The sequence below is a fragment of the Saccopteryx bilineata genome, chromosome 7 (assembly GCF_036850765.1).
Source record: "Saccopteryx bilineata isolate mSacBil1 chromosome 7, mSacBil1_pri_phased_curated, whole genome shotgun sequence".
NCBI lineage: Eukaryota > Metazoa > Chordata > Mammalia > Chiroptera > Emballonuridae > Saccopteryx > Saccopteryx bilineata.
In genome coordinates, this window is record NC_089496.1 from 48,758,242 (window position 1) to 48,784,957 (window position 26,716).

Consider the following 26,716-nt stretch of genomic DNA (forward strand, 5'->3'; position numbering starts at 1 on the left):
TTTAATTCTGGACTCTTTCCACATCACACAGTTGGTATTCTGTCTGTTGAAAAGGAACAGTATTGTTTAGGATTGCTGTTTTTGGCATAGGTTATATTAAAAATGGCAAAAAGGTTTTTCTAGTTAAGCTTTTATGATTGATGTATTATATCCAATACATTTAAATAGAGAGTACAAAGACTTCACTTACTACCCCATTTCTGCTGTGCCAGATAAACTCATATAAAAAATAATATAATGGGAAAAAATAAAATTAAAGAATTTTTATAAACTATATCAAAGAACAGTGAGTGATAACTTGAGTTTTAAAAGTATGTAAGGTTTTTTTTTGTTTGTTTTGTGTTTTTCTGAAGCTGGAAACGGGGAGGCAGTCAGACTCCCACACGACCCCGACCAGGATCCACCCGGCATGCCCACCAGGGGGCGATGCTCTGCCCATCTGGGCCGTTGCTCTGTTGCAACCAGAGGCATTCTAGCGCCTGAGAAAGAGGCCATAGAGCTATCCTCAGCGCCCAGGCCAACTTTGCTCCAGTGGAGCCTTGGCTGCAGGAGGGGAAGAGAGAGACAGAGAGGAAGGAGAGGGGGAGGGGTGGAGAAGCAGATGGGTGCTTCTCCTGTGTGCCCTGGCCGGGAATCGAACCCGGGACTCCTGCACGCCAGGCCAACGCTCTACCACTGAGCCATCCGGCCAGGGCCAGGTGTTTTTTGTTTTGTTATTTTGACAGACAGCGGAGGAGAAAGATGAGAAGCATCAATTCTTCCTTGTGGTACCTTAGTTGTTCATTGAGTGCTTTCTCAAGTGTCTTGACTGCAGGGGTGGGGGATTAGGGAGCTACAGCAGAGTGAATGACCCCTTGCTCAAACCAGCGACCACGGGATCATGTCTATGATCCCACACTCAAGCCAGCGACCCTGCGTTCAAGCTAGTGAACCAGAGCTCAAGCCCACACTCAAGCAGGTGACCTCGGGGTTTCAAACCCGGGTCCTCCGCATCCCAGTCCGACATTCTATCCCTGGTGCCACCGCCTGGTCAGGCAAAAGTATATAAGGTTTTAATCTGACCTGTGGTGGTTTAGTGGATAAAGTATCGACCTGGAATACAGAGGTTGCTGGTTCGAAACCCTAACCTTGCCTGGTCAAGGCACATACGAGAAGTAACTACTACAAGTTGATGCTTCCTGCTCCTCCCCTCGCCACCTTTCTCTCTCTATCTCCTTTCTCTAAAATCAATAAAGAAACTCTTTAAATAATAAAAGTATATAAGGTTTTGAAAATGCTGTTAAAAAATCATTTATTGATTTTAGAGAGAGAGAAACGATTTGTTGTTGTTCCACTCATTCATTGGTTAATTCTTGTATGTGCCCTGACCAGGGATCCAACACGCAACCTTGGTGTACTGTGATGAATGCTCAGAGGTTTGAAAAGAATGTAAAAAATATACATACTAGCCCTGGCCCGATAGCTCCATTGGTTAGAGCAGTGGTTCTCAAAGTGTGCGCCAGGGCACCCTGGTGCGCCCTGAAAGATGTCCAGGTGTGCCCTGTGGTATTCCAGAGAAATATGTGCCTGTTGGAGTCCATACACCACCTCATTTGCTTGATTAGGCTGCAAAAGACTGTTAAGCTGTGGTGCTGGATTGTTTACACTACCCCCCATGTTCCCCAGAAAGACTAGAGGCAAGTTTCTTCTATCCTTTGTTTGGTGTAAAGTAAGATGATATGCTGATTTGCTAATGGCCTCACTTTGCCCTATAAATAAAACAAGATGTGGTTTTTGGGCATGCTTTGTTCTTGCCAGCAGCAATTACAGGGCCCTCCTGACCCCGTATTTTCCGCACTCGGGACCTGGAATTACTAGCTGCGCTGGTTTGTGGCATGTGCCCAGATATAAAAATAAATATAGTTACTATATTATATCATTTCATTATGGAAATGCCACTCTTTTTGTTAACACATCATTATTATATTTATTATTAACACATCATTATATTAGTTTTTGGATAAATATACACCCAAATAAAATCAATAGATTTTTCAAAAAGAAGTGTGATATTGAAGAATCCGATACTGGAAGTGAGCAAAAGTTAAGTGAAAATAAAATAGGACTTGAAGGCTGACAGGCAGAATTTAATTTATAGCATTTTCCTCACTTAACACTGAACAACATGATTGGATTAGAAAACCATTCATGGAAGCTTCAAGTGATTTTGGTTTAACATTAACAGAAGAAGAAGAACTGGCAGCTATATCCACTGATTGTGGATTAATGATTAAACTAAGAATTGTCTCTTGAAGCCTTTTGGCTTTCTATAAAAGAAGACTACATAGCAATATCTAAAAAAGCTTTGCACATTTTACTACAATTTTCAACATCCTATTTATGTGAATTAGGATTTCTACCCTCAATACAATTAAGAGTAAAAAAGAGAGGAATTCTTCAATGTATTGAGGAGGAAATGAGAGTTTGCCTTTCAAATATATCCCAAACACTGAAGAAATCGCTAGGACACATCAGGCTCATGTTTCTCATAAACATAAGAATGAAAAAACACATTTGTACCCAGACCTGCTGAAGTTACTAAATCTTACTAAGAATATATCTATATTTATAAAAAGATAACTTTTTGGTTGTTTTTTTTTATTTTTTAACCCTTCTTTTTTATAAAATCTAAAAAACATAATGCAAAAGTGTAACATAAAAGTATTTTTTTAATGTCAGAATAAATTTAATTTTGTCATATTTATTTTGTTTAATTACCATAAAAGCACGCTTGGACTTTATATTTTTTTCTTTAATATCTGACTTAATTATTATAACATATTTCTCAGAAATTTGTATACAGTGCACTTACAATTATTTGAAGGATTTTAAATGTGCCCCGGCTTCAAAAATTTGAGAACCAGTGGGTTAGAGCGTCATCCTGACATGTAAAGTTTGCTGGCTCAATCCCTGGTCAGGGCACATACAGAAAAAGATTGATGTTTCTGTTGCTCTCTCCCTTTCCCTCCTCTCTGAAATCAATCAGTAAAAAATATCAGAACAGGTCCTGGCCAGTTGGCTCAGTGGTAGATCGTCGGCCTGGCGTGCAGAAGTCCCGGTTCGATTCCCAGCCAGGGCACACAGGAGAAGCGCCCATCTGCTTCTCCACCCCTCCCCCTCTCCTTCCTCTCTGTCTCTCTCTTTCCCTCCCAGAGCCGAGGCTCCATTGGAGCAAAGATGGCCCAGGCGCTGGGGATGGCTTCTTGGCCTCTGCCTCAGGCGCTAGAGTGGGTCTGGTCGCAACAGAGCGACGCCCCGGAGGGGCAGAGCATCGCCCCTGGTGGGTGTGCCGGGTGGATCCCGGTCGGGCGCATGTGGGAGTCTGTCTGACTGTCTCTCCCCGTTTCCAGCTTCAGAAAAATACAAAAATAAATAAATAAATAAATAAAAATATCAGAACAATATTTTAAAATACACTATTTTACATTTTTAGGGATTAAGGTGGATTTCTCTCTTTTGACTTTTGTATATATTTGAAATTTTTCATAATAAAATGTGGCAAAAATAGATGAATTTATTTGCATTTTTTTCAGTTTGTTCATTCAAGTATTTAAAAAAATAAGCAATTATTTAATATTAACAAAAAAGTATAAGTAGAAGAATCAACAAAATACAAAATATAGCTCTTTCAAAACTTCCTTGAAAATTAACAATCTAATGTAATAAACCAAAGTACTTAATTTAATCTTAGAAAAGTTTTGATAACATTATATTCAACCATACAATATATGCCATCATAATAGAACTTAACAGCCTTCACAAAGCTTTATGGTCACATTTTATACTGGTGAGCTCTTTCAAACTTTTAAAAAACAGATGTGTCCTATGCTAGATAAACTGTTTTACATGAGAAGACATTAAGCTTTCCAATTCTTTTCATGAAACTAGTTAGTATGAAATCCTGAAACAAAACCTTGTCAAAAATAGCACAAGAGAGAAAACATGCCTAACTTCACTCATGAATATAGATACAAGAGTCTTAAATAATAAACCAGTAACAAACGAAATTCACTAGTATAATAATCCTCTAACATGACTGAACCAAATATATTCTAAGAATCAACAGTCATCATAGAGGAATGATAGGATCACAGGTGATAGCATTTACTTCTTCATATTTTTTGATATTTTCTGAATTTTCTGTAATGAATATATCATACACCCAGAAGAAAACAAATATATTTTTTTTAAATTAAAGTTATATGTTTCAAAATACAAGACAGTGAAAGTATATAATGTTACTACACCTTTGGAAGAAATGAACATGGCATATGCTAAGTCATGCTCATGAAGGTAAAGTAAAAATTACTCATTGGGGCAAAACCATACCTATTTTTTTTTTTCAATAGCAGCCTTCCTCATTCTGTGGCTGGGAGGGTAAGCTGATGAGTAACATATACAAACTATTCAAACAACATGCTGATCCTCCTTCCATTCTGGCTATAGGATGAAGTCATAATGTGTAAGTGAGGAGGCAAGTGCCAATTAAGCTCTGTAAACATTCAAAGAATTAGTACGTTGGTTTAAAGACACCATGTAAAGATTTGGAAAGGAGATTGCTCAAAATGGAAAACAAAAAACACTTGGAAAAACACATTTGTGACATACTCTCATGGTTAAAATCATTTTATAAAGAGCTGTTGCAAATCAAGAAGAAGAACTCATATGATTCAGAAGAGAAGAAAATAAATGGCCAATTATTTTGCAAAGTTCAACTTAAAAAGTAATAGAAATACTTAAAGATAACTCTCATTTGGAAAGATGAGAAAAAAATGATCCCTATTCCCAGGAAAACCAGAGAGCTTGGGACTTGAACATACTGCTCGTGGAAATGGTACAGCCCTTCTGGAGGGCTGCTCACCAGCCTTAGATGTGTGCATGGTCCCTGACCTGGCCATTCCACTTAGACCATGGACACGACTGTTCACGGATTTATCATAATGAAAAACTGGGATCTCTAAATGTTCAACAACTGAGTACTCGCTACATCAGTTATGATATCCATATATGTGGTATAATAACAAAGTAATGTGATATAGTTATTAAAATAAGTAGGAGTTTATTAAGAAATCAATTTAAAAGTGAGTAATCTTGTTAAAAACAATGCTACAGTATGATCTCATTTTGGGAAAAATGATACTTCATATTTATATGAATAGAGAAAGAAAGGAGTATGCTTCTTAAAATACGGGTTTTTGTTTTTTTTTGCGGTGAGAATTGCAGATTGCTTCTTTTTTCTTATCTAGATTTATTTATTTTTATATCAGGAAGGAAAAGAGAATCAAGGGGAAGATGGAGCTTAAAATACATAAATAATTAAAATGGACAAGTCCCTTACATAAAAGCTGCATCTTAATTCAGGTACTCATGAGGCCTTACTTATTAAAACTTCCCTAAAGCTGACTCGCAGGACTGGAAATCCATGTGTGGACCCCGAGTTATTTTTTGGAAATCTACATGAATCGCACAATCTGTTTTTGTTGTAAGTGTATTAGAGGAGATTCAAAAGGGAGTCAAACACATACACATGGATTCTTTATCCTTTACAGTAACCGATGTTTTTCATAATTTTGGTGAAATTAAATTCCAGTGACTGAAAACAATATAATTATACATGCCAAGGTTCCAAGAGCGCCGCCCACCTGGGTCAGTTCATCCCTCGGCATGCGGACAGCAGGAATGCAGGAATTAGGCCCTGTTTTCTAGAGTGGATGCTCAGGTTAAAATTGTTGCTCAACATTTCACATAATGCTGGACATCTTCCCATTCCTAATCTCTTAAAATTTAGGAATTACGCTATAACTATAAACATTCTGCGTTTATCTGCAGATCTGAGGGCTCAAAGAGAGTACTGTTTATAGAGACCATTTTTAAGTGCATTACTTAATTTGACCCTATGATAAGAAAACATGTCTGAAAGAAAGTTGGGAAAAGAATAGCTTGATTTAGTAGCAGAAGGGAGGAGATAAGAGAATTCACATTTACTGAATCACTAAGGAGTGGTAAGCTTTGTTTGGCATTCCATGTATATCACCTCTCTAATACTTAACAACAACCCACACAGATATTGAGAAGAATGCACTGCTGAAATTGTTCCAAAGTGTAAGTATTTACAGGACCACGTGCCATAGAAATTCAAGCAAAGACAGAACATAGTCTTACTATAATACCCTGAGGAAGCAAGGGGGCAGGAGAGTTTTTAGGTGAACCCCCTCCATTCTAGAGAATTGAAAATAGAGGCATAACCGAGTGAAGGAACTTGTCTGAGGCTAAACCATGATTAAAATGTGGCAGCAGCCCTGATTGGTTGGCTCAGTGGTGGAGCGTTGGCCCGGCATGTGGAAGTCCTGGCTTCAATTCCGGCCAGGGCACACAGGAGAAGCGCCCATCTGCTTCTCTACTCTTCACCTTCCTCTCTCTATTTCTCTCTTCCCCTTCTGCAGCCAAGGCTCCACTGGAGCAAAGTTGGCCCGGGTGCTGAGGATGGGTCCATGGCCTCTGCCTCAGGCGCTAAAAATGGCTCCAGTTACAATGGCGCAAGGCCTCAGATGGGCAGAACATCGCCCCCTAGTGGTTATGGCGGGTGGATTCCAGTCAGGCGCATGCGGTAGTCTGTCTCTCTGCCTCCCTGCTTCTCACTTCAGAAAAATACAAAAAAAAAAAAAAAGTGGCAGCACTGAGATATAAACCAGATACATACTGAACTCCTGAACGTGATGTATTACACAACCTTATTCCCTTACAAGATGTCCAGTGTTCAAACCACAGATCACATGACTTATTAAAGAGAGAAAATATTGCGTATCTTTACTGGATAAGCCACAATAATTAAGAATAATAGGACAATCATTATAGACCACTAGATCCTACCAAAACTAGGAACAGATGTAACAAAATCATTTATGTAATACACGGTATGCACAAAAGACAAAAATAATAAAGTATTTAATTAGCTTGGAAAGACATAGTATTTTTAAAAACTTTATTATTATTTTTTAAATTTATAGGTTGATTTCAGAGAGAGAGGAAGGGAGAATGAGACAGAAACATCGATCTGTTTCTGTATGTGTCCTGACCAGGGATCGCACCAGCAAACTTTGCATATTGGGACGATGCTCTATCTGAGCTATCTGACCAGGGCAGACATAAATTTTTTTTTAAACTTTATTTAGAGAGGAGAGAGAAAGGGGGGGGGGGGGAGAGGAGCAGGAAGCATCCACTCATAGTAGTTGCTTCTTATATGCACCTTGACTGGGCAAGCCCAGGATTTTGAACCCCCAACCTCAGTATTCCAAGTTGACGCTTTATCCACTGCACCACCACAGGTCAAGCATGACATAAAATTTTTCTAGAGATCAGCAACAGAGTACAACCTTACTGAAGAAGTAAGTCTCATCCCAACTGGGAAGTATGCTTTACCAGAAAGCTACAATCAGACTGAATGCTGGCTCTGTGCTGACCATTAATAGACAATTACATGGAACTGCGTACTGAAACGCACATAATTTGTTAACCAGTGTCACCCCAATAAATTCAATTTTTAAGAAAGCTGAAAAAAAGATTACAATAACTACCAGCCGGGCTGTGTTTTAAGGATTAAATAAGGTAAACACAGAGGGTATAGATGGCCCAAATTTTTAGTGCCTTCCTCCTGGTTATAGGATAATAGGACACGACCAATTAACCGAAATGGGAATCCATTTCTAAGTGTTTTCTAGTCCTAATCCCAGTATGACGCAGTTTTTTCTTGAGATAACTCAGTGGGTTTCTATTTTATAACATTTTATTATTCTATAATGGTTAGGTTCTCAAACTTTTCCTGTCTACCCCCATCAGAATCAATCCAGGGTCTCACCCTCTTAGAACCTAATGGTTTGACAGAGAAACCTACATTAACTGACAAATTGTTCATAGGGGGAACACCGTATAAGAACATGATGATTGGCCCTGGCCGGTTGGCTCAGTGGTAGAGCGTCGGCCTGGCATGCAAGGGGTCCCGGGTTCGATTCCCGGCCAGGGCACACAGGAGAAGCGCCCATCTGCTTCTTCACCCCTCCCCCTCTCCTTCCTCTCTGTCTCTCTCTTCCCCTCCCGCAGCGAGGCTCCACTGGAGCAAAGATGGCCCGGGCGCTGGGGATGGCTCCTTGGCCTCTGCCCCAGGCGCTAGAGTGGCTCTGGCCGCAACAGAGTGATGCCCCGGAGGGGCAGAGCATCGCCCCCTAGTGGGCAGAGCGTCGCCCCCTGGTGGGCGTGCTGGTGGATCCCGGTCTGGCGCGTGCGGGAGTCTGTCTGACTGTCTCTCCCGGTTTCCAGCTTCGGAAAAATACAAAAAAAAAAAAAAAAAAAAAAAAAGAACATGATGATTTTACTTTTATGACAATACTCTGAATCCAGACCCTGCGTGGGACATTTAGGGGGAGGCAAACGCGAGGGCTGTGCCATGACCAGTCTGCAGGGCAGATAAACGGGGGCAGGAAGGAGCTGGCAGGAACCCACACATTGCCTCTATCGACTTCCACCCACCTAGAAGCAGGAACTTGCCAAACAATTTGAGCAAGTCTCCAATAATTTACTAAACAATTTTGTCATCTCCTAACACCTTGAAAATGAGGGAGACAAACAACATGTATGAAAGTAAAAACAGACAGCATTTACATCTACACTGGCAGACTGTCACACGTGCATTCAACAAAAATTTTAACTTCCAGCCCTGGCCGGATAGCTCAGTTGGTTTTGAGGAGCCACTGTGCCACCTCACCCGCAGGTGTTGTAAAGTACCAAAAGCTACAGAATTAATATTAATATTTGGGGAGGCTTGAAGAACATTTTATTAATTTGGGTTAAGGTGTGCAGAGAAATAGTGAGAAATAGTCCCTGTACTGTGTGATTGGCATAACCAGGATGGCCCTTGGCATTGTATTGTGAATGCAAAGGGGAGGAAAACATGGATCCCTAGACATTCCACCACATGCCTGTGGGGAAAGGGGTGAATGGCTAGCCAGGTACAGGGAGAGAAAAGCCAAAGTAAATCTTTTCTTATAGCAATGAGCCATTTGCGGGCATTTGTCCCCATGGCAACTACCTCTCTTATGTAAATGCATGTGGTTAATACGTGCGACTCTGGACAGAGAGATGGTGGATGAACACTAGAAAATATAGGAATGCCTTTTAATATGTAAAGAGACATCTTTGTACCATTGTGTTGATTTGTAAATTTTGTTTTCTCCAAAATGATGTATGGCTTGCAAATTGAACATGGTCCTATCATGTTAAAGGACATATGACTATAACCAATAGTGGTAAGGGGCTCCTAATTACAATTTTTGCGTCTGTACTTCCCACTTCCAAAACTATAAAAACTAGGTAAAACACAGGGCCAGCGCGCTCTCCCTCAGACCTCTGTTGGAGTTGCCTCCACTTGGCCAAGCTAGACAATAAAGCTTTGATGTGTAATTGACGGACTTTGTTCGTCTTCAATGTTTCGGGTCCCTCCGGATTAGGTTTAACAGTTTGAGCATTATCCTGAAATGCAGAGGTTGCCAGCTTGATCCCCTGTCAGGGCAAGTACAAGAACAGATCGATGTTCCTCTCTCTCTCTCTCCCTTCTTCTCTTGCTAAAATCAATTTAAAATAAATAAATTTAATTAAAAAAAGTTTTAACTTCCACAACTGAACATCTTTTTTAAGAGGAAGGGTTTTTTAGGCTGTTGATAGCAAGAGAAAGATGCCCGTTCCTGGGGCCTGGGGTCTAAACTGTCCGCAGCACGGCCAGGTGGGAAAGCCACGCGTGTCCACCACCCTGGAGTTAGCAACTTTTTATACAACACGTGAGCTGTTCTGAAAGAACTTCCAGTCACTACAGACAAGAGGGGTGGGAGAAGCAAGCACAGCACCGCCAGGTCCTGGGAGAGGCGCATTCATTCGTAAAGAAGTGTTTGCGCCTTTGGATGAGCTGTGGGCAGCGGACCAAAAAATTCAAGCAGCAGAGGCTCTTGGGGTTTGATAGCACCTGGCTATTTTCTCTTTTAGATAATCATGGAAACAGCCACCTGAATTAATCCAAAGTTTCAGCTGACACTCAGGAGTGTGGGCAGTCTTTTGTTGGTTTTGCCCTGATGTTAGCTGATAACTCCTCCCTGCAGCTTCCTCCCACCCCCTCACCGGCTGTGATTTCATTTAGGGCATCGTGGAACTGCCTCCTTGTCAGGTGGTTTAAACGGGATAGCTGGGTTTAAGCAACACCAGGAGAGTAAACAGAAGTGCATAAACAAGGAAGGTGGTTTAGAAGTGCAGCACTGTCAGAGCAAAGAGAGAAGCCCGCCACCTGCTGACAAAGGTCAGAACTGTATAGATTTCCCTGACTGCCGTCTCAGGAGGGGTGAGGGCGGGGCTGGATATCTAACATGGTAGGGTTCACCATACTAGATTTCACATTATTACACCAAAGGTATAAATTACAAACTCTTAAAAGAGAATAAGGGTTAAAATATGATGTGAGATGAGTTATATGCCTCTACACATTGTGATGCCTGGATTATTTTAAAAGCAAACGAACAAAGGGTGATACGGAAATGATTCAATATAAACTATAGGGAACACCCAAACTGCTACGCACAGGTGGATCAAGGTCAGCTGAGGACCCCGGCGCAGAAGAAAATATTGGGCCCCTTAAAAAAAAGGGAAGGCCCTGACCGGTTGGCTCAGCGGTAGAGCGTGGACCGGGGGTGTGGAAGTCCTGGGTTCGATTCCTGGCCAGGGCACACAGGAGAAGCGCCCATCTGCTTCTCCACCCTTCCCCCTCTCCTTTCTCTCTGACTCTCTCTTCTCCTCCCACAGCCAAGGCTCCATTGGCCTGGCCCCCGTGCTGAGGATGGCTCCATGGCCTCCCCCTGAGGCATTAGAATGGCTCTGGCAGCAGAGAAGCATCGCCCCAGATGGGCAGAGCATCGCCCCCTGGTGGGCCTGCTGGGTGGATCTTGGTCAGTTGCATGCGGGAGTCTGTCTGACTGCCTCTCCACTTCTAACTTCGGAAAAGTACACACACACAAAAAAAGAAGAGAAAATAAAAATACATGTTAACCATATTTTTAAATAAATAAAAAATATTATGTACTATTAACGTTAAAATTGCACATATGAAACCAAACTTGGTGTCATCAGAAAAAAGTGTAAAGTTGGGGTTTTGTGGGGCCCTTCAGACGTCGGGGCCCAGAGCATGCGCCTGGTGTGCCCACCATTATTACATCTACATCTGCCTCTGCTGCTATGAGAACTAAAGGAGACTCTAAAACACTGCAAAAATGATGAAGGCCTGCAGATTTCAGCCCGGCAATCCATCTCTTTTCTCTCCCCTCTCTGCTGCCGCCATAGCAGTCTAGGATTTCTTTCTCTTTCATCCAGGATTACTGTAATTCCGCTCCTCAAGGGCGGCACAGTACCCCCCCCCCCCCAGCGAATGCCTAATAGGCATAAGGAGATCACAGAAACAGCAGACATAGGAGAGGCTCAGCCAACACAGATGTGAACCTTTTGTTAAAGAAGTGTCCATTTATAAAGGAAATCTCCATCTGTAAGAGTGTCTTCTACTATGTACCCGGAGGAGAAGGGAGATTAAATCACAGGAAAGTCTCACCTCCTTATCAGTGGCAAAGCACTGACTCAAATCTGGACAGGAACACACACTCACTTCGCAGTGTTTTCCTTCCTACTCTGAACAGACCTCCCCCAAGCCTCTCTCTCTCTTGTCTCACTGTCCATGGTACAACTCTAAGCCACCGAAGAGTTGTTCACTTCCGCAGAGGTACCTCCCCTGTCTATGTGAACGTGGGGGTGGGGTTCTGTAGAAAGTAACCTCACAGGGTGATCTGGTTACAAATTCCCATGGGGCAGATAGTGAGCAGTCACACCCAGGTCTGCAACTTCCCTAGTAAAAGTTTTATCTTTGCTTAAGCAAACCCTGTGGATTGTTCTTCTTTATCTAGGTTAACGCACCTTTGGAAAGCATAAGCACCCTCAAGAAAGCACATAATCTTTTTTTTTTTTTTTTTGCGAGAGATAGAGACTGAGAGAACAGAGACAGACAGGAAGGGAGAGAGATGAGAAGCATCAAGTCTTTGTTGGGACACCTTAGTTGTTCATTGATTGCTTTCTCTTATGTGCCTTGCCCAGGGGGCTACAGCAGACCGAGTGACCCCTTGCTCAAGCCAGCAACCTTGGGCTCAAGTCAGCGACCATGGGGTCATGTCTATGATCCCACACTCAAGCCAACAACCCTATGCTCAAGCCAGTGAGCCCATGCTCAAGCCGGATGAAACCAAGCTCAAGCTGGAGACCTCAGGGTTTTGAACCTGGGTCCTCTGCGTCCCATTCTGACGCTCTATCCATTGCGGTCAGGCTTATTTATTTTATTTATCTATTTATTTATTTTTTAAAATTTATTTACTGATTTCAGAGAGTGATAGAGAAAGAGAGAGAGACAGGCACATTGAGCTGTTCCTGTATGTACCTTGATCAGGGATTGAACCAACAACCACTGCGCTTCAGGATGATGCTCAAAGTCACGGAGCTATTTGGCCAGGTCAAAAAACCACATAATCCTGCGTGGAGCTAGAGAATCTGCATATCTTACAGTTCCCTACAAGCTGCTGATGCTGGTCCGGGAGCACTCAGAACCACTGGTGTATTTCAGTGCTGGCACATGGGATCTTACACTCAAAATATACAGTTTGCCCATCCTCGTCACAGTTTACAAAGTTAGCACTTACAGAGACTGTAAAAAACATCGCCCCACTGTGTGTGTGTGTGTGTGTGTGTATATGTATGTGTGGGGGGGTACTGCGCACCCCCTAGACTCAATGGCTACTGCTGCTAATGCAAATACAGAAAGTAGAAGGATGTAAGGATATTCAGGTTTGTGGCCAGCCGTAAGATTTTTTTGGATAAATTAAAAATACTAGTGTCGCCTGACCTGTGGTGGCGCAGTGGATAAAGCGTCGACCTGGAACGCTGAGGTCGCTGGTTCAAAACCCTGGGCTTGCCTGGTCAAGGCACATATGGGAGTTGATGCTTCCTGCTCCTCCCTCCCCCTTCTCTCTCTCTCTTTCTCTCTCTCTAAAAAATTAATAAAAGAAAAATTAAAAAAAAAAAGATGGCCCTGGCCGGTTGGCTCAGCAGTAGAGCGTCGGCCTAGCGTGCGGAGGACCCAGGTTCGATTCCCGGGACACACGGGAGAGGCGCCCATTTGCTTCTCCACCCCTCCGCCGTGCTTTCCTCTCTGTCTCTCTCTTCCCCTCCCGCAGCCGAGGCTCCATTGGAGCAAAGATGGCCCGGGCGCTGGGGATGGCTCTGTGGCCTCTGCCTCAGGTGCTAGCGTGGCTCTGGTCGCAACATGGCGACGCCCAGGATGGGCAGAGCATCGCCCCCTGGTGGGCGTGCCGGGTGGATCCCGGTTGGGCGCATGCAGGAGTCTGTCTGACTGTCTCTCCCCATTTCCAGCTTCAGGAAAAAAAAAAAAAATACTAGTGTCCAGTTCAAGTACGGCTTCTCTGGAATGTTAAAACAGGGCAAAATGATCATTGGACTGGGCCTAAAGCAATACTGCACCCCAAAGCACTGTTAGCAAAGATAATCAGAAGGCAGATATTATGACTAGCTGACTGATGATCACAGAACTGAAAAATAAAAACATTGTTTAGAATTAGTATCCCTCTGTTAGCTTACTACACAGATAGAAAAGTCTTTCTTTTATTGATGTAATTCATCTCCCTCCCTTTCTCATAAATACCTCTATTTTTTATTTTATTTTTTAACACAAAACGCTTCACAAATTTTCATGTCATCCTTGCGCAGGGGCCATGCTAATCCTCCGTACTATCCCAATGTTAGTATATGTGCTGCCGAAGCCGGCACATAAAAAACTTCTGCCCTATTTTCTAACCATAACAGTACTTGGGCTTCTGTCCAGAACAGCGCCTTCCCGATTAGCTACTCTTTTACGGCTCACAAAAATGCTCCTTGCCCCTTATTTTGGCCTTTTAGTTTTGGGTTAACATATCTAAAACTGTTCCAGCTAACCTAAAAATGGCTTATTAGATAGGAAACCAAACTTTTCACGTGGTTAACTTGTTGTATGAGGATAATAAAAAGGAAACATGACAAGTGTGACTTCAAAGGACAAAGTCATATGCCTAGTATATATAAACATTTTCATACTGGCAAATCTGGGGATTCAAGATGATCTTGGATATATTCTTTGCCCATGATAAGAATTTAACTGCCCTGGCCGGTTGGCTCAGTGGTAGAGCATCGGCCTGGCATGCGGGGGACCCGGGTTCGATTCCCGGCCAGGGCACATAGGAGAAGCGCCCATTTGCTTCTCCACCCCGCCCCCTCCTTCCTCTCTGTCTCTCTCTTCCCCTCCCGCAGCCAAGGCTCCATTGGAGCAAAGATGGCCCGGGCGCTGGGGATGGCTCCTTGGCCTCTGCCCCAGGCGCTAGAGTGGCTCTGGTCGCGGCAGAGCGACGCCCCGGAGGGGCAGAGCATCGCCCCCTGGTGGGCAGAGCGTCGCCCCTGGTGGGTGTGCCAGGTGGATCCCGGTCGGGCGCATGCGGGAGTCTGTCTGACTGTCTCTCCCCGTTTCCAGCTTCAGAAAAAGAAAAAAAAAAAAAAGAATTTAACATATTTCTCTTATTTTCCAAAACACTTCATTCAAATTGAACCGATTATGATAGTTACCCTTCAAATGCCACCACATCCATCAGCTATTACCAAATGTCATCCCCTATTCCTTTGAAATCCACATAGCCTTTTACTGATATCTCATATTTATATTCAGTCATTCTAAAAGTACTGTTCAGCTAGTCGCAACAATCATCTCATTAGCATGTATGAAAGCAGCGGCCATTTCTCAAGAACTATTTAAGATCTCGACATTTGAGGTGTGAATGGAAAAATGTTTACTCTTGGGGTGCCTGGAAGCGCAAAGCTATTCTGAGTTTGTGTTCTTTATGGCTGGAGTACCAAGTACTTGGCTTAGCTGGACTGCCCTGTTTCTACCAGCCAACTGACCACCAGGAATATATGAGTATATACACATACATGTGTTTTCCTCTGATCAAATATTAAGTCACTATTTACTGAATGGCAACTGATACAGAAAAAGAACAGGTGCTATGGTGTTTTGTGGCAGACTGCTAATTGCCTAATTAATGCATACTCTCCCTTCTTTCTTACTCAATTTTGTCAGGGGGGAGCAATTTGCTCAACCAAAAAAAAAAAAATCTGTTTCCTTTACAGTTGGGGTGGTCATGTGACACTGTTCTCTCCAATGACATGTACGGAGAAAGTTCTGCTTTACTTGAAATAGGTTTCCTCCTTCCTGTTCCCTTTCTGCTGCCTCAAAAATAGGTATGCTGGCTAGGACTTCAACAGCTATCTCATGACCGTAAGAAAAGCCAAGAAATTTCAAAGACATCCATTACACCAACAACTACCTATTTTATGGGTTTCTTGTTCAACTGCAAAAATAAAATCTGTATTATATTGGAGCCACTGTTTTGGGTTAAAAGAAATACACACCACTCCAGTCTCTTAAGAACACACACAGCGGTAAACAATACACAGCAGTGCATAAACTGATACATTTTGAGGAATCATCAGGAAATACCACAGGAGTTCAGGGAATATGCTTTGTAAAACAAATTGAGAATTTAGCACCAGTCCTAAAAGCTCAGACATTTGAGTACCGATATAAATTACACAAAAGTTAAGCTATAGAAATATTTCAAAAGCCTAACTCAGGGGTTGGGAACCTATGGCTCGTGAGCCAGATGTGGCTCTTTTGTTGGATGCATCTGGCTCACAGACAAATCTTTAATAATAAAAAAAATAACGTTAAAAATATAAAACATTCTCATGTATTACAATCCATTCATTTCCTACCGCTCATGTTCATGGTTGTGGGTGGCTGGAGCCAATCACAGCTGTCCTCCCAGGCAACACCAAATTTTTATTGGATAATGCATAACGTACACGGGTCGTTGTATGGCTCTCACGGAATTACATTTTAAAATATGTGGCGTTCACGGCTCTCTCAGCCAAAAAGGTTCCCGACCCCTGGCTTAAGTGATAGTGATACTATTAACCCACTGAAGCAGTTGTTAGTCTTGGTTTCGCCTCCTCCCTTTTCTAAGTATAAACTCACTACTTCACACTTACTCAGTGACAGTGTCCAGAGAACATCTGATACTATCTTAGGATAGACGAAAGGAGGAAGTTTTTGTTAGAAGTCCATCTCCAGGAAAGAAACACACTGAAGTTTCAAAACCAGCACCAGCTATTTAAGAAGTAGCCCTCGGTTTCACAAGGAAGCCATAAATAGCTGAAACGTGTTTAAATTAGAAAGACAATTTTAACAGGCTGGAGAGCTTCTAGAGACAGTTCCATCTCCTCTGTCCTGCTGTCCAAATAATGCCCACTTTCCTCGCTGCTCTTTAGGGGATAACGTTAAGGCTATATATACATTAGTGGTGGTTTTGTGCTTGCATGTTATTTCATTGGATAGACGCTTTTCCTTTGGGAGTATTTAATAAAGGATGTGAGATGAATTGAATGATTATACCATCTCATCTTTTTTTTTTTAAAGATTAGTTTCCTATTACAGAAAAATACATAATTTGAAGGTAAAAAAAATGAATTAGGGTATTTTCTAGTAATGCAGACATTAGTGTGGGGCTTCAGAATGAGTCACCCCAAGATGTGCTTCTGTGGTGTGCAGACTGGGCGACTTTAGCCAGAGGGATCAAGAGAAACTTCTGCCCCCCTTAACTACCTAAGTGAACTTGCATCAGGGGCCTCGCCCATTAGAAGAGAGTGTCAGAAACCTCTTTGACAGAGGGCAGGTAAATCTACTATTTAACATCCGCCCTGACTATCCTGCAATGAAGTCTCCAAGGCACCTTAACTCATCCCTCGCTCAGAATGTCCATACACCCTTTTCCGTTTCTGTCTCTGGACCTGCACACGGGGTCTCTTGGCTGTCTCACGGATGTGGGCTTCCCGTCCACATGTATGTATTAACCCTTTGAGCAGCCGGTGTTTTTCATGCTCGCTGACCCCCGGAAGTGAGTTTTTTCAAAAAATGAAATTAGGTCCAGTTCCAGTTTTATTAACTTAAAATCATGTTTGTTTGATAACCAATCTATGGAAACAAGAACACACATTTGCCTTTTCATAATGTTGCCTTACACATGTACAATCGTACCCTGGATGGTCAGGGTACGAGGACGTACGCGAACATTCGTACTGCTCAAAGGGTTAAATGTCATTTTCTCTTGCAATCTTCTCCTATCTATTTGATTATCAGACCAGCCAGAAGAACTTTGAGGTAGAGGGAAGTTTCTTCCTCCCTACCTTAGGAAAGCAGTTGGTATATAAAATTAGAGGAAAGGAGCAGTTAATTCCATTTAATTCAATAATTGGAGAAATTAGATTAACTGGACAGCAATACACAATGAAGTAGGTAGAGGCAGGTGACATAAGGCTGGAAATGGTAAGATATAATGTAAACGAGAATATGCAGAAATAAGCAGCTGTCAGTCAATGAGAATACACCTGATCAAACGGCGTCCGTGCACCTGTGTCCCTATCGCCTGCCTTCCCACCTCCTCTGCACCTCAGCGTCACCGGCTGTTCCCTCTTCTCTTCCATCTTTAATCACTTGCTTTTCACTGTCCTGCTGCCTCCCAACAGACTCTTGTGCCAACCATTCCAAAACAAAACAAAACAAAACAAAACACACGCCCCCGGCACAAGTGTTTCTCACAGTCCACAATCACTTTCTGGTTTTATTCATTGTTTTTCCAGTGGCTGCTCCAGCCACAATAGCCTTTCAGTCCAACTTGTGACCTCTGCAGTCTGATACTGCTGATTCTGCTCCTATTTTTGGAAACATTTCCTGTTACAGCACCTCTGACAGCTGTTTTCCTACTGAGCACCCCTTAAATGGCACAATTCTTGCTCTAACATGGATAAGAAAGCACATCCATCCCGCTGGTCAATTTCTCCTTCTTCTTTTTTTTTTTTTTTTTTTTTTTAATTTTAATTTTTATTTTTCTGAAGCTGGAAACGGGGAGAGACAGTCAGACAGACTCCCGCAGGCGTCTGACCGGGATCCACTCGGCACGCCCACCAGGGGGCGATACTCTGATACTCTGTTGCGACCAGAGCCACTCTAGCGCCTGGGGCAGAGGCCAAGGAGCCATCCCCAGCGCCCGGGGCCATCTTTGCTCCATGGAGCCTTGGCTGCAGGAGGGGAAGAGAGAGACAGAGAGGAAGGAGGGGGCGGGGGTGGAGAAGCAGATGGGCGCCTCTCCTGTGTGCCCTGGCCGGGAATCGAACCCGGGACTTCTGCACGCCAGGCCGACGCTCTACCACTGAGCCAACCGGCCAGGGCCTCTCCTTCTTCTTTTTTAATTTAATGAGAGCAGGCAGACAGGGACAGACAGGAAAGGAGAGAGAGAGAGACGAGAAGGATCAACCCATCTTTGTGGCACTTTAGTTGTTCACTGATTACTTTCTCATTTGTGCCTCGGCTGGGAGGCTCCAGTTGAGCCAGTGACCCCTTGCTCAAGCCAGCGACCATGGGATCATGTCCATCATCCCACACTCAAGCTGGTGATCTTGCACTCAAGCTGGCAACCTCCGGGGTTCGAACCTGGGTCCTCAGTGTCCTAGGTTAACGTTCTATCCACTATGCCATCACCTGGTCAGGCCCCTTGATCAATTTCTTGATGTCACAATCTGGTTGTTCTCTTTCTGTAATATGAAGTGAAAACCTAAATATGCCAAATCTCAAGTTTTTTCTGGCCACTTCTGAAACTATACAGAAGCTCTTCCCAAAACATCACTGCCATCTCAAGTACCATGAGAGTACTTCAATTCATTCATAGCAAAAACCCAGTAGGAAAAAATGATCATAAATGACGCTAGAAGCATTATGCTGAAAGTTCTAGATAATCTGTGTGTGTGTGTGCGCGTGTGTGCGTGTGAGTGACAGTTCTAGGAGCCAGCCTGCAGCCCCCCGAGGCTTATGAACCTCTTTCCTCTGCTGTGTAGGTCGGCTCCTCCTGTCCTGCCCCCAGACTTCCCTACAGTGAGCCAAAACCTCAGGGTTTTCTCACCTTCCCCAAAGCCCAGGAGGAATAGCCACATTAGAGGGCCCCAGAAAGCTGGTCTTGGAGGGGAGGTAGGGTGGCCATGGGCGTGGATCTTTGCACCCTCGGGCCAGACACCCAGAACTGCCTTTGGTGGTGGTGAACACGCCTCCAGGTGTTAGACCAGCAGAGTCAGATGGGACCCTGGGTTCAGCAACCTCAATACCTGAGTTCTGGCTCAGAAAGAACTCAGAGGCAAGGCTCAAACTGTAAGAGAAGGTTTATTTAGAAAACAATTTGTTTTTGCTGGCATATCAGAATGTTAAAAGTATTTTTGTACTTCAATCTTGTTTCTGTTCACCTTACTGAACTCATTCATCCTAATAGGTTTTCAGTTGGTTCATCAGGATTTTCAAGGTAGACAATTACACTGTCTTTGTTTTCAAGTATGTATATATTTTTTTGGTCTCTCTTTCCATTTTTTGGGGAGGGAGGATTTTTATGCGAGTTTATTTCCGCCAAGCTGCTGACATGTTGGGCGGCAAGATCTCAAATGCTCAGCTCCATTTTTGTTGTTAATGATCACTTTTTTCACATCTCAGAAGGCAGGAGCAATCCCATATTCCTCTACAGCACAGCTGTCCTCACTCACACCACTGCACACGAGAATCTGACATGTATATCTTAAAATAAACTCAAGTGATTTCACACTCATTTTTTTTGAGATTCACCGACATACAGGGTTTGCAGAAAATGTAATACTTTATAGCTTTCATTTTCTTTGAGGTGGGACTCCGTTTCTTATTACAGATAAAACATCTAGCTTTCTGAAGGTTGAGTGATTTCTCTTTATTAGAATGCTAAACACTGACTTTGGGCAGGAATAACTTTTGAGGGGAAAAAAAGATGACAAAGAAAAAAGATGATATGCTCATCAAACAACAAAACAAAATGTAATCTAGTTGCAAATCTCTCCAAACAAACAAACAAACAAACAAACAAACAAACAGTGTGCATTTTGCTAGAGCTGTCATAACCAAATATCAGCCCAGGTGGCCTAAGCAACCCCAATTTATTTGGTCAGTTCTGGAAGCTGGAGGTCCAAGGTTAGATGTTGGCAGGGACGGGTTCCTCTGAGGCCTCTCTCCTGAGCTTGCAGATGGCCACCTCTTGCTGCCTTGCTCAGGAGTCCGTCCTGTGCACAAATGCCTCTGCTTTTTCTTCCCTTTCTTATAAGGACACAGTAATATCGGATCAGGGCCCCTCCTTAACAACCTCATTCTAAATTCACCACCTCTTTAAAGACCTTACCTCCAAATGGGGTTACATTCTGAGGTAGTGTTACATTCTGAGGAAGTGTTGGGACTTCGACATTTGAATTTTGGGGGACACAATTCAGCCCCTAACAAAGGGTCACGTCTAGAAAACATTTCATGGAATATTAGACTGCAAGAGGATGTTAATTTCTGAATCTTCCTGTTTAGGTTCAATCCAGGGACTAATATGGCAGGTATCACACTTAATGGCAAGGGGAGGAACCCCCAGGCATACCATTTAGTAAGGAAATGGAGCAATGGTAAAAAACATGAAGAAAGTCTATGTACACAGCTGTTCAAGGGGGTGGTTCATGAAGGTGACCTTCTCACCGGGCTAGCAAGAGGGGCCTTCATAACTACTGGCCCAGAAGTGACCGCATTTTATCTGGACACAGTTTATTGGCCAGAGTAGCAAAAGCTTGCCCAACTGCAAGGAGGTGAAAAGAACTAAAAATACTGGTGAGCATTACTAATGCCCACCAGGAAGTCTCACCTGATATTCATAGGAAATCACCTTATATATAAAATATAAGATTGGACTTATTTATTGGCAGAAATGAGACTGAATTTTTGTGATCTTAAAATACTGTTTTTCCTGTGAGTGAGCAAAAAGTCATGGGCCAATCAGTTTTTAGCAGGAGGGAGAAAGATAACTACCACTGAATAAACTTTAAAGGGACAAGAGAGAAGAATAAATCTGTGTGTTCTTGGCTAGGTAGCTCGGTTGGTTAGATAGAGGGACGTTCCAACACGCCAAGGTGGTGGGTTTGATTCCCAGTCAGGTCACACTCAAGAATCAATAAAATCAATGAATAAAAAAATGATTTTAAATAAAAAAAATACAAAATCAAGTTGTATTTAATTTACATCCCTTGCACCTTGCTATTCAACATGTAATGTAGCTCACATCTTTAGAAGAGCTCTTAGAGATCATCTAATTTAACTCCATTTTTAAAAAATAATAAAACCTTTAATTTCTCTAGTTTAAAGATTATAATTCAATTTCCCTCAATAAAAGAGGTTGGAAATGTTTGTTCTCATCAGCTAGCTCTTTCTGTTTACCCAATAGTCTGTCAAATGAAGCCATTCTTTTCCATGAATATAATTTAGTTTGAAATCCCTTATGTATCTGAGCTTTTAAACTCCCATAGGGAAAGGTCTGTATACAATTTCCTTTAACAGCAATCAGAAGAACGAGATATTCAGATGGGCTTTAAGTTTAAAAGTCAGATTTAGAGATTTCTTTTAACATCCATGGGACTAAAGAAATTTTTCTCAGCTTTTTTTTTCCAAGTGAGAGGAGGGGAGATAGTGAGACAGATTCCCATGTGTGTGCCGACCGGGATCCAGCTGGTGACACCCGTCTAGGACCGATGCTCTGCCCATCGGGGGCCATGCTTACATTTGAGCTATTTTTAGGGCCTGAGGCGGAGGCTTCAAGGAGCCATCCTCAGCACCCAGGACGATGTGCTCAAACCAATGGAGTCATGGCTGTAGGAGGGGAAGAGAGAGAGAGAAAGAGAGAGAATGAAAGAAGGGGGAGGGGTGGAGAAGCAGATGGTGGCTTCTCCTGTGTGCTTTGATGGGGAATTGAACCTGGAACCATTCACACGCCAGGCTGATGCTCTACCACTGAGCAAACCGGCCAGGGCCTCAGCTTTCAAAAACAACTTCAGAAACACAAATAAAGCATGTGGAATTTAAAATAACAGGAAAAGTTGGTAAATTTGCTATTGCTATATATTAAGGGCATTACCTTTTCTGTCCAAAATGACACTACAATTTCCAGATCAGCCTCTGGAATAAATACAGTAGAACACTAAATTCCAAGTTATTTTACTGAGAGCTCAAGCTAGATTTGGGTATCCAAATGCAGAATTTTATAAAAACGAATGAAACTCATACTTCTGTATGACCTGTCCAACAAGAATAATGACCAAAGTAAGTGGCAGAGTCTGAGAGTCTTGAAGTTGTAGACAGATTGTGGAGGATAACTGTGGGACAGGAAAGATACTATTTTTTCATCACAAATATCTGGTAAAGGCCTGGCCTGTGGTGGCACAGTGGGATAAAGCGTTGAACTGGAACACTGAGGTTGCCGGTTTGAAACCTTGGGCTTGCCTGGTCAAGGCATATATGGGAGTTGATGCTTCCTGCTCCTTCCCCTTCTCTCTCTCTCTCTCTCTCTCTCCCCTCTCTCTAAAAATCAATAATAAAAAAAATCTGGCAAAGACCCTTGTAAGATTTTTTACCACCATAATCCAGAAAGAATAAAGAGTTCTTACAAATAGCACATATGTGTATAAACACACACACACACACACACACACACTTAAAATACATGTTTTACTTTAAAATCGTTTCCTATTAAAAAGTGGTTGCATCTTGCCCTGGCTGGGTAGTTAGTTAGAGTTATAGTCCCAATATGCCAAGATTGTGGGTTTGATCCCCACTCAAGAGTACATTATAAGCCCTGGCCGGTTGGCTCAGCGGTAGAGCGTCGGCCTAGCGTGCGGAGGACCCGGGTTCGATTCCCGGCCAGGGCACACAGGAGAAGCGCCCATTTGCTTCTCCACCCCTCCGCCGCGCTTTCCTCTCTGTCTCTCTCTTCCCCTCCCGCAGCCAAGGCTCCATTGGAGCAAAGATGGCCCGGGCGCTGGGCATGGCTCTGTGGCCTCTGCCTCAGGCGCTAGAGTGGCTCTGGTCGCAACATGGCGACGCCCAGGATGGGCAGAGCATTGCCCCCTGGTGGGCAGAACGTCGCCCCTGGTGGGCGCATGCGGGAGTCTGTCTGACTGTCTCTCCCTGTTTCCAGCTTCAGAAAAAAGAAAAAAAAAAAAGAAAAAAAAGAGTACATTATAAGAATCAACCAAGAAATGCATAAATAAATGGAACAAATTGATGTTTCCCTCTCTCCCTTCCTCTCTCTCTAAAAACAATCAATAATTTAAAAAAAATTAAAAAGTGATTGTAGCCGGGGCTGGCTAGCTCAGTTGGTTAGAGCATCGTCCGGAAAAGCAGGGTTGTGAGTTCATTCTCTGGTCCTGGCACATACAAGAATCAGCCAATGATGGCATGAATGGAACAACACATTGATGTTTTTCTCTCTCTCCTCCTTCCATTCTCTCTAAAATTCAATAAATGAAAATATTTTTAAGTTACTGTGTCTTACACTGAACTGTTTTTATACACAACACTTCTGGCAACAAATCTGTGGGTATTTTTCTTCACACCAACCAATTCAACTCTCCGACCAGTTCAATTTTGATACAATCTATAGAGAGTGTCTGATCCCATAAGTTAAGGGTTCAGTTCCATAAATCTGCCCTCTACTTCAGATGGCACCCATATGTCTGGTTGAGTATAAATTTGAGGGTTCCCACAAATCCCCTCCCTCAGATTCCATAAATTGCACACAACTCACAAGAGTGCTGTACTTATGGCTACAGGTTTATTACAAAGAATGCAACTCAGAACAGCCAAATGGAAGCTGTAGAAGCAAAGGGTAAGGTATGGGAGAAGGGGCCGTCCAAGCACACCACCCTGCCAGCACCTTAGGTCACCCAACCGGAAGCTCTCCTTTAAGGGTTTTTATGGGGGCTGTTATGGAGGCAAGATGGACTAATTCACCGGCCAGAGGTGATCAGCCCAAACTCCAGCCCTTTTCTCCACAGAAGGGGAGAGGAGGGGCTGATTGTTCCAATCCTGTAATCATGCCTTGATCTTTAGGGAGACCAGCCCATATCCTGCACCTGGAAGACATCTGATGGCAAAGTCTACCTCATTAGCATACAAGAGACACTCTTAACCCTTCGCTGCAAGGGTGAAGAAGCAGAGAGACGATTCCCCTGTGTGCCCTGACCAGGAATCAAACCCGGGACTTCCACACGCTGGGCCGATGCTCTACAGCTGAGCCAACCGGCCAGGGCCGTATTATAAATTTTTAAACAGAAAATTCTTTTATGAGCCATATAAAGATATTCAGGAACAAATTTTTGGTTTGGTACAAAAAGAAGCCACCAAAGCTCTCTAAGCAGGACAGACAGCACCAGGAACAAAGTGAAATGTCTGAGATAAAAACTTGCTGCAGCCTGACCTGTGGTGGCGCAGTGGATAAAGCGTTGACCTGGAAATGCTGAGGTCGCCGGTTCGAAACCCTGGGCTTGCCTGGTCAAGGCACATATGGGAGTTGATGCTTCCAGCTCCTCCCTACCTTCTCTCTCTGTCTCTCCTTTCTTTCTCTTTCTCCCTCTCTGTCTCTCTCTCCTCTCTAAAATAAATAAAAAAAAAAATTAAAAAAAAAAGTTTATGGCCTGACCTGTGGTGGCGCAGTGGATAAAGTGTTGACCTGGAAATGCTGAGGTCGCTGGTTCGAAACCCTGGGCTTGCCTGGTCAAGGCACATATGGGAGTTGATGCTTCCAGCTCCTCCCCCCCCTTCTCTCTCTCTGTCTCTCTCTCTCTCCTCTCTAAAATGAATAAATTAAAAAAAAAACAACTTGCTGCTGTGGGTATACAGGTGGAGAAAAGAAATAACAAGCTCAGAATAATTTAATTCTCGCAATAAACAAAGCCTAGAAATTATAGGTGCATGAGACATATAGGAGTTAACATTTGTATTAACTTTTAGTATATATAAAATACTTCTGCATTCAATAGCATCGAAATAGTTTCTTTGATCCATCAGAACATATCATTGAAGCTGAATTATTCTTTGTAGCACATGGACCTAAAATGATTAGTATTTAGTTAGAACCGTAGATTGTCAACTAATTTGTCATAGATATTTGGCCCCAGATGTTCACGTGTGTAGCACATGGGTCCGGAATATACCTGGAGTATACACTCCCCTCAGTAAGCACATCAAAATGCAATTCACTAAGTAACCTGTCGGGATGAATGGACTTTTAAAAAAATGAAAAATCCCCAACTTTGCAGCAAATACTGCTTATAATGTACCTCAAATAGAATTCTTCATTTTTTCCAAATAGAATTCTTGAAACACTCTATTACAAAAAAAATAAAATTGTAAATAGATTTATAAAGTGTTAGGTTTGGGAGAAAAAATGACCACAAAGACACTTTCTGGTGGTTTAAGACAAGAAGAAATCATATTCAAATACAGAATAATGCCTTAACTCCCACGGGTTTAATGGCCTTATTTTAACCACTGAGAAGATACGCCTATTCGGGATCTAGCTCATCTTGGCCCTGGTGTAGAAACAAGCCCTTTGCTGGAGCTGGATTTGTTGCAAGGCTGTGCGGGGGACGCGGGCGGGAGGAGGCAGCCGGTCCCGACGTCAGTTTCTCTCCTGAGAAACGCGCTGGACAGCAGGAGGTTGCCGGTTTCCTTATCACCTATTCGCTGCCCTTGTTTCAAAAGGAGACGGAATAAAGGCCCCGACTGCTGCCGTCGAGGGTCCAGACGGGTCCCCTGGGCGCTCCGGGCGTCCCAGCAGCGGCCGGGGCGCCCCGCGGGCCCTCCCGCGCCCCGGCGCGCCCAGTCCCCGTACTCACCATCTCGATGATCTTGGTCTTCCGCCCCGTCTTCCTCTTCAGGGTGAATATGTACTGGGCCAGCACCACCCCCGCCACCAGGGCGCACACGCTGGCGCTTGCTACCGCGCCCACCCGCGCCACGGCCGCCGGGTCCATGGACACAGCCTCGTGCGCCTCCCAAGCGGAAAAGAACAGGACGCCGGGCCGCTGGGGGCCTGAGAAACGCGAGCCCGCGAAGAGCCTGGACGCCCCGCCCCTGGCGCAAGCCCCGCCTCCGATGAAAAGTCCCACCCACGAGCGTCGAGGGGCGGGGACAGGGGAATGGCGGGAGGGTGTGGCCTGCTTCAGGAGTCGAGGAGGGCAGGTGGGCCTCCCCCAGAGCCTACTTGCCGGAACTGTCCAAGGACTGAAAAGGGAATTGTGTGAATTCTATTTCTCTGCTAATGAGGACCAGGCAGTGGTTCATTCTAGCCACGCCCAATAGAAAAACGATTCCAACCAGGGCCCATTCTGAAAAATAACCTCCAACTTGCATCCACCTCGGCGGCTCTGGACTACAACCCCCAGAAGGCGCCGCGGCGCAGCCCGCCGACAGGCGCAGTGGTGCTGGCAGCAGAGCTTCCTGACACTCGGTGCGCAGCTGGCAAAGCAGCGGAGCGAAAAGGAGGCCCCGGGTATGTGAGGAAATACTTTCAAGCCATATATCTGGTAA

General features: G+C 43.6%; 2 protein-coding genes and 1 non-coding gene across 6 annotated transcripts in view; 1 reads left to right on the top strand and 2 right to left on the bottom strand.

Annotated features, from left to right (window-relative positions):
* Positions 1-26,253, bottom strand: part of NT5C3A (5'-nucleotidase, cytosolic IIIA) — a 56,668-nt gene extending 30,415 nt beyond the window's left edge. Inside the window, exon 1 of one of the 3 annotated variants that reach the window (XM_066239908.1) lies at positions 26,023-26,253. In XM_066239908.1, the coding sequence (XP_066096005.1) occupies positions 26,023-26,160 (138 nt within the window). In that variant the 5' untranslated portion in view covers positions 26,161-26,253. The remainder of the gene's footprint in view (positions 1-26,022) is intronic. The other 2 variants (XM_066239911.1, XM_066239912.1) reach the window with 2 other exon arrangements.
* On the bottom strand, positions 13,843-13,947 carry LOC136311354 (U6 spliceosomal RNA). The gene has a single exon (XR_010726754.1). It is a non-coding gene; the product is annotated as a U6 spliceosomal RNA (small nuclear RNA).
* Positions 26,254-26,368: 115 nt separating the features above from the next.
* BBS9 (Bardet-Biedl syndrome 9) overlaps positions 26,369-26,716 on the top strand; it is a 388,196-nt gene continuing 387,848 nt past the window's right edge. Inside the window, exon 1 of one of the 2 annotated variants that reach the window (XM_066239905.1) lies at positions 26,369-26,712. The gene's annotated coding sequence lies outside the window, so the exon portion shown is untranslated. The remainder of the gene's footprint in view (positions 26,713-26,716) is intronic. The other variant, XM_066239906.1, reaches the window with a different exon arrangement.